This window comes from Barbus barbus (genome assembly GCF_936440315.1).
Source record: "Barbus barbus genome assembly, chromosome: 1".
NCBI lineage: Eukaryota > Metazoa > Chordata > Actinopteri > Cypriniformes > Cyprinidae > Barbus > Barbus barbus.
Genome location: NC_136729.1, coordinates 3,705,811 through 3,721,406, shown reverse-complemented (window position 1 = coordinate 3,721,406; position 15,596 = coordinate 3,705,811). Strand labels below are relative to the sequence as shown.

The 15,596-nt window shown below is 38.8% G+C and overlaps 1 protein-coding gene across 1 annotated transcript in view; it reads left to right on the top strand.

Moving 5' to 3' along the window:
- Window positions 1-14,983, top strand: part of LOC306879731 (adenylate cyclase type 4-like) — a 58,790-nt gene extending 43,807 nt beyond the window's left edge. The window contains exons 20-26 of the mRNA XM_079432886.1: window positions 1,798-1,882; window positions 4,533-4,691; window positions 5,551-5,700; window positions 5,780-5,887; window positions 5,968-6,082; window positions 9,253-9,377; window positions 14,647-14,983. Coding sequence (XP_079289012.1) covers window positions 1,798-1,882; window positions 4,533-4,691; window positions 5,551-5,700; window positions 5,780-5,887; window positions 5,968-6,082; window positions 9,253-9,377; window positions 14,647-14,775 — 871 coding nt within the window. The 3' untranslated portion in view covers window positions 14,776-14,983. The remainder of the gene's footprint in view (window positions 1-1,797; window positions 1,883-4,532; window positions 4,692-5,550; window positions 5,701-5,779; window positions 5,888-5,967; window positions 6,083-9,252; window positions 9,378-14,646) is intronic.
- Window positions 14,984-15,596: the final 613 nt, after the last annotated feature.

Sequence of the window (15,596 nt, the reverse complement as noted above, 5' to 3'; positions counted from 1 at the left end):
AGTACAATGTACTTATTGTGGTCATACTGTATTGCAAAACACTATTTCTGCTATTGAGGTGGGATATGGGTAAGATTAGGGGCAGGTTTGGTGGTATGGGTAGGTTTAAGGGTGGGTTAAGGTGTAAGGGATGGGTCAACAGCGTAATTATAAAGGTAATTACAGAAATTAATTACAGATGTAATTACACATAATAAAAAAAACATGTATGTACACAATAAGTGCATTGTAACAAATGATTAATTTAAATGTAAGTACATAGTACTTAAGGCCACCTAATATAAAGTTGGACCAAATTTTCTTGTGGAAGCACCCTTGCAGCGCGGACTCTGTCGGGCGCTCTGGCAGCGCGGAACTGGACGGAACCAGCGGAGACACAGGAGGGCACGTGCGAGGGGCCGGCACGGGAGGGCACGTGCGTGGAGCCGGCACAGGAGGTCACGTGCGTGGAGCCGGCACGGGAGGGCACGTGCGTGGAGCCGGCACGGGAAACAAACGGGGGAAGAGAAGCGCCGCTTACTGTGTTGGTCCGGTATTCTGTCACGTAGCACTCGGGGCAAGGAACGAGGAGACACGGAGATTTGCAGTTCAGAGGTTTATTCCAAAAACCAATAACATGGAACGTGGAGCTTCGGGGATGGAAGAACACACATGATGATTAATACCGGACAAAGGGGCAGGGAAACACAGGGCTTATAAACACAAGGAAATCAACGGAAACAGGTGTGGACTAATTAAACAGGGCTAGGGACTAATCAACTCATAATGACAGGAACAGGAAGGCAACATAGAGACACGGGAGGAGGGGGAAACAAGACACAGGACTGACAGTAATAGTGTCTCAGTGATATTTAGAAAAGTAATCAATTTGAAAATTATTATTATTGTATTTTTTTATAATATATAATAATAATAATAATACAAAACAACATTATTATTATATTATTAATTTTAACTTACAACAACTATAATAAATTATTATTATTGATAAAAATACAATTGATACAATACAATTATTATTGTTGGATTATTAATTTGAACTCTTAGAACAACAATAATATTAACAGTTATCATAATTTTTACTATAAAATGAAGACAAATATATTACTATTTTAACAATACATTTGTATTAAAAACGGTTTATAATTTAATTTAATTTTGATTCATTGTGCAGACCTAATTTAAATAATGAATCACACTCACACACTTGCATTAATATTTAGCACAAATGCAGTTACATTTGTATGAATATTTAGCATAAGCACAGTTAATTGTAAGTTTAGTTTAGAATGTGTTGAAACCGGTATCTGAATATATATTAAATTCATATTACATTCAGTTATAAAGCCACCATGAAGTGGCACATGCTGCCCAATGTACTTCAATAATGTGGCGTATTTCATATAGTTAATGAGAATTTAATGTAGGTGGGACTTAATTCACGAGGACTTGGTTGGAAGGAATAAAGTTTATTTTTATTACAGGCAGTTGAAAAATAAGAAGGATTAGTTATCTCAGACTTTTGATGAAAGATTATGAAGACAAACGTTTTTTTCTTTATTACTATGTCACTGATTAATCATTCATAATAAGAGCAAGAACATGAATTAAGAAGGTAAATAAAGTAAGTATTGATTTTGTGACTTTAGTTTGTTTAACAGTCCAGGTTCAGATGCTGTTTCTATGTTTCTTTGCATTTTAACTCAAACGTGTCCAGAAACCCCGTGATTGTTGTTAAAGTCAATAAATTGAGCAGACATTAATATTTATTGTGATATCTCACTGTGTGTGTTTTAGGCCGGGAGTTCTTAAGGAGCCCAAGATCATGTCCGGCATTTGGCTGGTCATTTTCTACTTGATTTCCCTTATTCTTGTGCGACAGGTAAGAGAGAGAGTGTGTGTGTGTGTGTGTGTGTGTGTGTGTTAGTTTGATATTATGTATTCAGTAATAGGGAAGTTTATAAAAAGTAATCCGCTCCAGATGACTAGCTACTTCTCGAAACGCAGTAGCTTTTGTCTTTGAATGGTGCTGCTTCCTTCATCTGTGGGGAATCATGGGTGTTACAGCAACTGATTCATACATTATAAATATCTGAAACAAGATAAGTGCTGTTTACTCAAATATATTGCTCAGCTGATGAGTCAAGGATGGTATTCAACTAGTGTGTCTTTCAACTATGGTCTTCATATTTATTTATAACTGTTAGAATCCTCTGACCACAGCAGGGTTTTTATAGTTACCTAAATCCCAAAATAAAAATAGAAACTATATTTAAAAAAAATATAATTTTATTACTTAAAAAAAAAAAACACTTTTCTGTTTCAGCTAGTTGAAACATTTTTCATTTTCAGTTAGTTTAAGTTGAAGTACTAAAATAAGTAAAACTAAATAAATTAGAACTTGTATCAAATATACATATTTTAACTAATAGGAACACGCAACAAAATTTTGTTAAAACTTGGACCAAAATTAAAATAGAAAAAAAAAAAAAAATAATCTAATTTTTTTTTAAAAACTGTAATAGTAAATAAATTAACATTGGATAGCAGAAAACCTTTTATTGGGTAATTATACTAAACAACGTTAAACATTTTTACTTAAACATTAACTGAAATAAAATATATAAAAACATTAAATTATTTTCTTTCATCTTGTTGCTGTTACAGGATATGTGGTTGTAGGTAGGATAAGTAAAGATAAGGAACACGACGATGCATCAACTCACTCTTTTCCCTTTATTAAACGTGTAGACAGGACGAAGATACAAATCAAACTGAGTGCTTATAAAGGAACAGGAACAAAGGACTAAACGAGATAATTAACACAAAACAGGTGAATAGAATGAATGATTAACTAATGACTGGAAACTAGAAAAGGAAATACCAAATAAGGGCAAAAAGGAAACTAAGGAAGAACACACACGTAACAATTACTCCCGCCTCCTGGAAGGCGCGTCCCGCGCCATAATAGTAACACTGGGGAGGGGGGAGCTTGGATGGCCATGGCAGATCAGGGAGCTCCGTGGCCTTGGCCACACAGGTCGTGACTATATGCCCCCACCCCCACATTTTCTTGGGGAAGTTCCCCTCTGGGAGCCATTGAGGAGGAGCGGGCTCTGTGGGGTGCTCTGGAGGAGTGGGTTCTGTGGGGCGCTCTGGAGGAGCGGGCTCTGTGGGGCGCTCTGGAGGAGCGGGCTCTGTGGGGCGCTCTGGAGGAGCGGGGAGTAGAGGGCACTCTGGAGGAGCGGGCACTTGAGGGCGCTCTGGAGGAGCGTATTCTTTGGGGCGCTCAGGCAGCGCAGACTCTTGGGGGCGCTCGGGCAGCGCAGAGCTGGACGGAACCAGCGGAGACATAGGAGAGCTGGACAGAACCAGCGGAGACGCAGGAGAGCTGGACGGGACCAGCGGAGACGCAGGAGAGCACTTGCGAGGAGCAGGCACTGGAGGGCACTTGCGCTTCTCTGGCGGGCTTGCCATATACTCGGACGGCGGGCTTGCCATATTCTCGGACGGCGGGCTTGCCATATTCTCGGACAGCGGGCTTGCCATATTCCCGGACGGCGGGCTTGCCATATTCCCAGACGGCGAGAATATTCTCAACCCTCCATAAGCGTAAGATCGTTGCAGAAGGCTTGGTGGCTGGTCGCTATGAATTCCTACACGTACTCCTCCACACACCATCCATTCGGGAAGAGAAAGATATCCCATCCCCTGGAAAGATATCCCATCCCCTCTTCTCTCGGCCGCACGTTTATGGAGGCTATTTCCAACCTCATCCTCGGTATTGGTCCTGTCTTCTGTTACGGGATATGTGGTTGTAGGTAGGATAAGGAAAGATAAGGAACACGATGATGCATCAACTCACTCTTTTCCCTTTATTAAACATGTAGACAGGACGAAGATACAAATCAAACTGAGTGCTTATAAAGGAACAGGAACAAAGGAGTAAACGAGATAATTAACACAAAACAGGTGAATAGAATGAATGATTAACTAATGACTGGAAACTAGAACAGGAAATACCAAATAAGGGCAAAAAGGAAACGAAGGAAGAACACACAAGTAACAGTTGCCAAGACAACATTTCTAAATTTAATTTAGTTTGTACTAAAATAAAAGCTAAAAGTGAAACTGAAACTGAACTAAAACTGAAAATTGCTAAAAAAAAAAAAAAAAAAACTACATGCATATTTCAGATATAAATACATCTAATAGAAAAAATAATAAAAGCACAAAAACATTATTTAAACTTTAAAGTTAAAATAAAGCAGAAAATAAAAATGTAATAATTATATATATATATATATATATATATATATATAATATATATATATAAATCTATAGTAGCATGAAGATGATGATAAAATATCACCATTTTATATCTCAAAATAGCAAAACCACAAAATAGTTTTAGTGGAACATTTCTCTTTTACACATATTTTTGTTTTGTTGGAAGTAACTAATGGAAAAATGCCTCCCACTTGATCAGGCCGTGTCATTGGAGTAATCTGTGTGTGTTTGATATGGTGCAGGATGAGTTGGGCTCTCGGGCCGAGTTCCTGCTGGAGAAGTGCTTTAATAAAGAGATGGAGGAGATGGAGACGACCAAGAACGTCAACAGACTCCTGCTGCAGAACCTTCTGCCAGAACACGTCACAGACTTCTTCATCGGCAAAGACATCCAGAACCAGGTCAAACAATCACAGAGGAGGCGCTTTGACTCCACTGCGCCACCTAGAGGCGTATTAATATATTTTATTAACATCTCTGAATGGATGGATGCTAACCCTACAGCACTACTGTATCATATTTTATACATAAAGGCCTCGATATTTGCAGTTTTACTGACAATCTCCTCATGTCTTCTGTTGTATGATTGATAGTTTAGAGTTTTTTTTTATCCAGTAAAAGCTCTTTTAGTGTAATTGTACAAGCGTCCAGCTTCAGCTGCTGCTTCTCGTGTTAAATCTTGACTGATTTTGATCAAGTAAATGTCAGAATAACTGCAGTCATATTTCCAGATGAACTCTTACTGGACTGAAGCAGCTCAGCTTTACTTGATTCTCCATCAATCATTTTCTAGAAAAATCAGTGCGTCTCAAATCTGATCATCAGGATCTTTTGAGGAGCGTTTGTTTCCAGAAGCTTTACTTTCACTGTTCCTCAGCGGAGGAATGATCTTCACAAGCCTCCAAAACATCTCACATCTGAGGAGCATTTATTTCTTCATCTCTCAATCAGCATTGCATTATATGTTTGGATCATTTCAATCTCATCTTACTAAGATATATTATTGGGGATATAGAGCGACCACTGATATTTAGATCATTTTATATCAGTATCTGCTCTATTGTTAGAAAGATCTCATTGATTTCATCATATAAACATCAGCATCTGTAGCAAATTGCATATTTTTGCTCAGTTTGAGTCTAAATAAAAATTAGCTGTTTTTTCCTCCATATTCTCACTATATGAGCCATAAATGTCTGATGGCTCAAATATGATGTGAATTAGTTTTCTGTGATAGTACTGATTGTGTGTGTGTTTCAGGACTTGTACAGTAAGTCGTGCGAGTGTGTTTGCGTGATGTTCGCGTCCGTGCCGCATTTCTTCAAGGAGTATTACAACGAGAGCAGTGTCAACAACGACGGCCTGGAGTGCCTTCGCTTCCTCAACGAGATCATTTCAGACTTTGACGAGGTGATTATCTATCTGATGTCTGTTTATCCATCTGTTTGTAATCGTTTTAACCCACCTGCCTTGTAATCTTCTCTTACAGCTCCTTAACAAGCCCAAGTTCAGCACCGTGGAAAAGATCAAGACCATCGGCAGCACCTACATGGCAGCGGCTGGACTGACCAAACCTACCAAAGCAGAGGAGAGAGAGGTATAGCACTGGTGCATGTGTGTGTGTTTTATAGGACATGTTTGCATGTGTGAGTTTTCATCTGGTTCTACCGCCTACAGATCTACGACATGTTCAGCAGTAACATCCGCTGCATGCTGGACTTCGCCATCGCTCTGATGGGGAGACTGGAGAACATCAACATACACTCCTTCAACAGCTTCAAACTGAGGATCGGTACAACACAGACTTTATTCAGTATATTATATATATATATATATATGCGTGTGTGTGTGTGTGTGTGTGTGTAGCGCCCCCTACATTTCTGAACTAGGAAGTTGTAAGGAGCAGCACCAGGTTCAGAAACTAAATGCCTTATGTTGTTGGATTAAGGCCCCCCTCTTTGACTACACTATATACTCTTTTCCTTACTATACGTGTTGTCTGAATAAAGATCTCTTTAACTTACATATGTGTATGAGCTCTACTTCAATAAGAGGTATTCCCCAAATACAATACTCTCAAACAAATAAAGAGAGGATTTAACAAATAAAGATACTAAATTTAATGAAATAGTAAAGTGAAATAATGAAACTTAAGCAAAATACTTGCTCAAATTAGAGGAAATGCGAAGTTACAATTTATCTGAAACCACTTAACACCCAACGGCGTTTTACACTTATGCAGTGCACACAGTTTACTAATGACACAGTAAATGATTTGGTTAGTTTCAAGTATGACAGCGTCCTTAAACGAGCGAATAACTCAAACTTAACTCTGCAGAAAATATCCTCTAAGTATCAATGTCAACAGAATTAAACATTAATAACCAGTGGGCCCACACAATCACACACACACACACACACACACACCACTGTACTCACCCCCCCGTTGCAGGCCTGTGTCGTGGCTTGAGTGCGGTGAGGCCCTGAAAACTTAAACTGCCCGCTTCACTCAAGTGAGCAAACACACAACGAAAACACGGTACCTTCGTTCTTTTGTCGATCGCAATCTGTTAGAGCCTTAATAATTTGATCCTCCTGGAAAGCAAAAATCATCCCCCGTTGCCAGAGGAACACCCAACGCTTCCGGTGGCTGGGTGCGCTATCCGGATGATGGCCATCTCTCTCTCTCCCTCGTAGCCAGAAGACTCGCTTGCCTTTCGGATTTCAAAAGTGCATTTCACAGTCCCCGGTGTCCCACGAAGAAACATCCCACGACAGCGTTTATGTGAAAGTTTCAACACGCACCTCAGTACAGACGATGCAAACGGGTGAGCTGTCTCGATTAAAGGCAGCAACGTCTGTAGAAACTCAGTATAACTCATAAGAACCGCGATGTTAACCCATATTGTGAGTTAACTGTATCTCAACAGTCCAATAACGAATAGACTTTGATTTAAACAAAATTAAACAAACTTAAAATCACTTTTTTCTCTCTTATATTGTTAGTTTTTCACTCACGACCCACTTCTCATGACGCTTTTTTTTTTTTTCTCCATCCTCTCTCTCTCTCCCCCCTCCTCTTATTTACCCAATTGCGTTACATGCACGTATTTGGGAAGGCGGGTTTAAGCCATTAAGCGTCCAATCACTAAAGTTAAGCCTTTTTGATTGTACACACCACGGTTTTTCACATGTGTATTTCTAACAAACTTTTACGCTACATTACGTAATGACATACATATGTAGAAATGTAAAAGTATAGAAAGCTATAAAAAACATCATCCCCAATTTAGAAATGAATGGACAATGCACATACACACAAACAAACAATAGAATAAAATAAATGTTTTAACCCTATTACTCATAGATTTTTTTTACATATATGTAACCCTATATATATATATATATATATATATACACACACACAGGTGCATCTCAAAAAATTTGAATATCGTGAAAAAGTTTTTTTTTTGTAATTTATTTCAAAAAGTGAAACTTTCATATATTCTAGATTCATTACTGTTATGGGGCCGACGAGACATGAGGCAAGAGGAACCATTTGCAGAGCTTTATTAAAAGGCGCGGTCATCAAACAGACATGGGTCAAACAAGTATATAAATGGCAAGACAAAGAGTAGTCCTAGGGCAAGCGTGGGTCTTCGATCGCCGAACAATATCCAACAGGGTCAAGGCAAAGAGAGATAATCCAGGTACACAGCAATAATCCAAACGAGGTACAAACAAAGTCCAAACGGCGAGGCAAAGGGTTAATCCAGGAAACACGGGCAGGTATCAAACACGCGAAAACTAGCAAGGAAAGACTAACAACTGAGTGGCCTCCATAGAGTAGCTATCGCTAGGATATATGCTAACCAATACTCGGGAGAGAGGAAGCCCATGGTTTATGTAGGGTGTGTGATCAGTGCAATCAGCTGTGTGTGTCGTCAGTGCAATGGATGATGGGAATTGTAGTCTGAGGTGGCGTGCAACAGTTAGTGTAGTGCAAGAGTCCCTGTGGTGAGTGAGTGACCTCTGGTGGTGAGTTAACGGAAGTTCATAGACCAGATTAATGACAATTACATGTAAAGTAAAACGTTTCAAACGTTTTTTTGTTTTAATTTTGATGATTAGAGTTTACAGCTCATGAAAGTCAAAAATCCAGTATCTCAAAATATTAGAATATTTCCTAAGATCAATCAAAAAAGGATATGCAAAACAGAAAAGTTCAAGTTACACCTGTATATATATGTATATATATATAGAGAGAGAAAATAAAACATTCTGCTCACCGAGGCTGCATCATTTATTTGATAAAAGTACAGTAAATATTGTGAAATATTATTATAGTTTGAACTAGCTGTTTTCTATGTGAATATCTGTTAAACTGTAATTGATTTCTGTGAGCGCATTACTCCAGTCTTCAGTGTCACATGATCTTCAGAAATCATTCTAATATACTGATTTACTGCTCAAGAGACATTAGATTAATACTTTTATTCATCAAGGATCAAAATGTATTGATCAAAAGTGGCAGTAAAGACATTTATAATGTTACAAACTATTTCTATTTCAAATAAAAGCTGTTCTTTTTGTTCTTTCTATTCATCTGTGAATCCTGAAAAACAAAATGTATCACAGTTTCCACAAAAATATTGAGCAGCACAACTGTTTTCAACATGGATAATAATCAGAAATGTTTCTTGAGCAGTAAATCAGTATATTAGAATGATTTCTGAAGATCATGTGACACTGAAGACTGGAGTAATGATGCTGAAAATACAGCTGTGCATCATAGCAATCAATTACAGTTTAACAGATATTCACATAGAAAACAGCTGTCCCTGGATTTTTCATTAAATAAATGCAGCATTGGTGAGCAGAAGAGACTTCTTTTGAAAACATTGAAAAACCGTATTTATCTACCATAACATTGACTTGCGTTTGGTGTTGTGTTGTGTTCAGGTATAAATCACGGCCCTGTGATCGCAGGCGTCATCGGCGCTCATAAACCTCAGTATGACATCTGGGGAAACACAGTTAATGTGGCCAGCAGGATGGACAGCACAGGAGTCCTGGATAAAATACAGGTGATGTATGTTTTACTATAAAAATATAAATCTGTTTGTGATGTAATTTAAGGAAGCATTTCTGTGTCAGCCTCAGAAATCTGCTCTGCTCAAACTCTGACAACTTGCTTATTTATTTACACCAGAAAATGAACAAAATGAACAATTAAAAGTTAGACATGAGGATGCAAAACTGAAATTCATTTTGATGTAAATCATACTATAAAAACTGGTTAAACTGCATTTAATGTTTTAGATTGATAATTAGATCAGCAGTTCCCAACCTTTTTGACTCTGTATTATCCATTAAAATATTCAGGCCTCATTTCTAGCTGTTCATTATTTACTTCACACAGATTATGGAGAAGGATTCTCACGTTAATTCGTATAAACTCAAAAATGTTTTACTCAGTATTTCTACCTTTTTAGAGCCTGGCATAAAAATGCCCATGAAATTATGAAGTTTTATTCATTTACTATTTAGAAATCACACTTTTATAATGAGGCTTTATCATATATCCAGGATTTTCAAGACTGTGAAAAAAAAAAAAAAAAAAAACCTTGACGGGGTGAATTAGAATATTGTGAAAAACTTCATTTTTTTGGAACTTATTTCAAAAAGTGAAACTTTCATATGTATTTTACATTCATAACATGTAAAGTAAGACATTTCAAAAGTTTTTCTTGTTCTTTGAAACCACAATAATGGCGAAAACTGCTGACTTGGCAATGATCCAGAAGACGAACATTGACGCCCTCCACAAAGAGGGTAAGTGACAGAGGGTCATTACTGAAAGCTGTGGCTGTTTACAGAGTGCTGTATCAAAGCATATTAAATGCAAAGTTGACTGGAAGGAAGAATTTGGGAAGGAAAAGGTGCACAAGCAACAGGGATGACCGCAAGCTTGAGAAATCAAATCAAATCAAATCAAATCACTTTTATTGTCACATCACCACAGCACGTGTGCCTTCGTGAGTGAAATTCTTGAGAGCGTGCTCCATACACTGCAGAAACAATTTACATATAGACAATTTACATATAAACAATTTACATATAGACATTACCATACATACGTACAGACTTATACAGATGACAATGTGTAATATACACATACATATACTCAGTACACATAGTGTACTATTAGACAGACATACAGTTACCGATACACATTATACACAGTATGTAGTACACATTCTACGTTATATACACACAGTAATATGCGAAGATGCAGCAGATTATATATAAACCGGGTGTGCAATGTCATGGATGTGCATTGGAGGGTATCCAGTGCTGGCAAAAAGATTGTTGTATTAGTGCAGTAGTGTACTGGTAGTCCAGTTTGAACTGTATTGGAATTAAAGTGCAGTGCGTGGTATATTGTAAAGTGGGAGTGTGCTGTAGGGTGTATTAGTTTTTACTGTTTATTAGCCTGATAGCCTGAGGAAAAAAGCTATCCCTCAGTCGGCTAGTGCGGGATCGGATGCTGCGGAGACGTCTTCCTGAGGGCAGCAGAGAGAGCAGTCTGTGGGACGGGTGGCTGGAGTCATTGATGATCCTCCGGGCTTTCTTTATACACCGCCTGGTGTAGATGTCCTGGAGGGAGGGAAGCTCACCTCCAACAATGTGACGGGCAGTTCGCACGACCCTTTGCAGAGCTTTGCGGTTGCCAGCAGTGCTGTTTCCAAACCAGGCGGTGATGCAGCCTGTCAGGATGCTCTCCACAGTGCAGGTGTAGAATGATCTGAGGATGCTGGGGCTCATTCCAAACTTCCTCAGCCGTCTCAGGAAGAAGAGGCGTTGGTGTGTCTTCTTCAGCACTGCATCTGTATGAGCGGACCATGTGAGATCCTCAGTGATGTGAACACCGAGGAATTTGAAGCTGTTTACTCGCTCCACAGGTGTCATGTCGATGGTGATGGGTGTGTGTTCTCTGCTCTGTCTCCTGAAATCCACCACCAGCTCCTTGGTCTTGTCGATGTTGAGTGAGAGGTGGTTCTCTTGACACCACTTAGTCAGGGTTCTCACCTCCTCTCTGTAGGCCGTCTCATCGTTGTCAGTGATCAGGCCTATCACCGTTGTGTCGTCAGCAAATTTGACGATGACGTTGGAGCTGTGTGTTGCTGTACAGTCGTGTGTGTACAGGGAGTACAGGAGTGGGCTGAGGACGCAGCCCTGAGGAGCACCAGTGTTGAGGGTCAGCGGGGATGAAGTGTTGTTGCCCATTCTGACCACCTGACATCTGCCTGTCAGGAAGTCCAGGATCCAGCTGCACAGAGATCCGTTTAGTCCCAGAGTCTGGAGCTTCTCAACCAGTGTGGCAGGCACTATGGTATTGAATGCTGAGCTGTAGTCCACAAACAGCATTCTCACATAGGTGTTCTTATTTTCCAGGTGGGAGAGAGCAGTGTGCAGGGTGAAGGCAATAGCGTCGTCTGTGGAACGGTTTCTGCGATATGCGAATTGTAGGGGATCCAGTGAGTCAGGCAGCACAGAGCAGATGTAGTCTCTGATGAGTTTCTCAAAGCATTTGCTGAAGATGGGTGTCAGAGCAATGGGCCTCCAGTCATTCAAGCATGTGATTTTATTTTTCTTTGGTATGGGCACAATGGTGGATTTTTTGAAGCATGCGGGAACCACAGACAGAGAGAGGGAAAGGTTAAAAATGTCTGTGAAAACCCCGGCCAGTTGGAATGCGCATGCTCGGAGCACACGGCCTGGGATGCCATCGGGACCCACAGCCTTGCGGATGTTCACCCGTCGGAAGGATCGGGTTACATCTGCGACAGAAAAGGAAAGTGCGCTCGCCTCTTCTGCTACAGCCGCGGGAGCGCGCTCTGTGTGGGCGGTGTTGTGAGCCTCGAAACGAGCATAAAAGTGATTAAGTTCGTCCGGTACAGAGGCGGCAATGTTCACAGTAGCTGGTTTATTCCCTCTGAAATCTGTGATGTTATTGATACCCTGCCACATGCTTCTTGCGTTGTTGGTTTTGAATTGTTCTTCAACTTTGTTTTTATATTGTCGTTTGGCAGCTTTGATTGATTTCCTGAGATCATAACTGGCTTGTTTGTGATCGTCAGAGTTTCCGGATTTAAAGGCAGATGTCCGCGCTGACAAGGCTGCTCGAACATTGAATACTGTCAAGCAAAGCTGATTCAAACACTTGTGAGAGCTTCACAAGGAGTGGACTGAAGCTGGAGTCAGTGCATCAAGAGTCTCCACGCTCAGACGTCTTCAGGAAAAGAGCTACCAAGCCACTTCTGAAGCAGAGACAACATCAGAAGCGTCTTACCTGGGCTGTGGAGAGAAGACCTGGACTGTTGCTCAGTGCTCCAAAGTCCTCTTTTCAGATGAAAGTAAATTTTGCATTTTATTTGGAAATGAAGGTCTCAGAGTTTGGAGGAAGAGTGGAGCGGCACAGAATCCATGTTGCTTGAAGTCCAGTGTGAAGTTTCCACAGTCAGTGATGATTTGGGCTGCCATGACGTCTGCTGGTGTTGGTTCACTGTGTTTTCTGATGTCCACAGTCAACGCAGCCATCTACCAGGAGATTTTGGAGCACTTTATGCTTTCATCTGCTGACAAGCTTTATGGAGATGCTGATTTCCTTTTCCAGCAGGACTTTAGCACCTGCACACACTGCCAAAACCACTTCCAAGTGGTTTGCTGAGCATGATATTACTGTGCTTGATTGGCCAGCCAACATGCCTGACCTGACCATATGGAATCTATGGTATATTTTCAAGAGAAAGATGAGCAACAGTGGATCCAACAATCCAGACGAGCTGAAGGCTCAATAGTGCCTCAGCAGAGCCACAGGCTGATCGCTTCCATGCCACTCATCACTGATGCTGGAGTTTGTGCTAAACGAGCCCCGACCAAGTATTGAGTGAATAAATCAACATACTTTAAAGAACTTGAACTTTTCTGTTTGGCAAATCCTTTTTTTGATTGATCTTAGGAAATATTCTAATGTTTTGAGATAATAGATTTTTGACTTTCATGAGCTGTAAGCTCTAATCATCAAAATTAACACACAAAAAAAACTTTTGAAATGTCTTACTTTACGTGTAATGAATCTAAAATATATGAAAGTTTCACTTTTTGAAATAAGTTACAAAAAAATGCAGTTTTTCATGATATTCAAATGTTTTGAGATGTACCTGTATATCCATTTAATTATTTATTTTCTTCTCTTCCCTTTCTATTTATTTTATTTACTTTACTTTTTAAATATATATATATATATATATATATATTTCTCCTTTTTTCTTTTCTTTTCTCTCCTTTTTTTTCTTTCTTTTCCTCTACAAATATCCTGCGATGACATTTTGCAAATAGGCTGTTCCACATATATATTTGGAAATGCATAACAGAGATATACACATACACCAAACAATTGCTTTACATATATCCCACATAACTACATGTACATCTTACTTTGTGTTCCACGTTTTGTGTTTATGGTATCGTCTAAGTATGTTTTGTCTAATGTACTGCTTCAAAACTAATAAAAAAAAAATAACTTTGCATTTGTTCACAAATGCTCTGCGTTTCTTGAGAAATTTGCAATTGTTCGCAATTATTTTGCATTCCCCTAAGAAATTTGTATTTGTTTGCAAAACGTTTGCATTCACTGAGAAATTTGGATTTGCTCGCAATTGTTTTGCGTTTTCTGAGAAATTTAAATTTTTCACAAATATTTTGTGTACCCTGAGAAATTTGGATTTGCTCGCAAATTTTATTCCCCAAGAAATTTGCAATGGTTCACAAATACTCTGCGTTTCCTGAGAAAATTTGCATTTGTTCACAGATATTTTGCATTCACCATGAAATTTGCTAAACTTTTGTAAGTGAACACAAAACCTGAGTGAAAAAAAATGATCTGGGAGTAAATATTGCGAGCTTTCCTGTAGCTCAAATAGTATAGCATGGCGCTAGCAACGCCAAGGTCATGGGTTCGATTCCCAGGGAAAGTAAGAGCTGATAAAATGTAAAAACTTGAATGCAATGTAAGTCGCTTTGGATAAAAGCGTCTGCTAAATGCATAAATGTAAATGTCAATATAAGAACATAGAAACACAGCATTAGAGTAATCCATATCAATTCTAAATATATGATCAAAATAGCATATTTGAAGTTGAAATAAAAAGTCTAAGTGGGATCTCCAGCATAATTTGAGATGCATGTTAATACAGTACTAGCTGTAAACGTCAATTGATTAATTGGGTCTGATGAGACAAATACAGCTCCAGATGTTCTCATTCAGGTGTATGTTTGTTGTGTTCTCAGGTGACAGAGGAGACGGCACAGGTGGCTCAAACGATGGGCTACATCATAACTCTGAGAGGAGTGGTCAACGTGAAGGGCAAAGGACAGCTGACCACATTCTTCATCGACACCAAGCATCCAGCGCAGTGACCACAGCATCAAGACCAGTGGAGCAGTTATTTGTTGTGTTTAAAATTCATCCATTTTCGTGACTAAGAAAGTAATAAATAAAGTGGCTGACTTAAAAGGAGACTTACAAAATTAGATTATTTTCTCATTTCTAATTCATATTGTATTGTTCCCTAAGGGAATTTGGTGATTGAAAAAAAATACGAGAAATTAAAAATTATACTTCATTATGACTTATGTCCTTGATTAATATACTATGGATATTTATATTTACCAGCAAAAATATTGTGTTCCCTGAGAAATTAGCAAACCCTCATAAAAATGTTTGTGAGAGAACATATACAGGTGAAAGAAAAATAAAAAATATTATTGCTGTTTTTACATTTGCTTGAGAAACTTGTTGGCTAGCAAAAGCATTGAGATATGTAAATAGTAGAAATTGAAATACCAGACCGAGACTGAGATCACATCAGTAATAAAGGGGGAAAAAACACTACTAAAATTCCAACAGTGAAATGAAATCAAAGGCAGACATTTTTATTCATATAAAAATGGTTATAAAAATATATAACCATGCAGCATGTAACACGTATATTAAGATATCTTCAAAAGAAATGACACAAAGTGAGGTTCTTTGCCTCCACATCATGCGTTAAAATTGTTTAATGCACAGTTGGCCTTGGATTATCCCCTTTACTTTAACTTTGGATAAATTGGCAAAAATCTAACAATATTTAGTGAGGTGATATTAAATCATTAATTAAATTTGATCTTGTCTAACAATATTTGAACCGTAAACAAGACAAAAAAAGAAAACTACTTTTTGCAGAGTAAAGCAAACC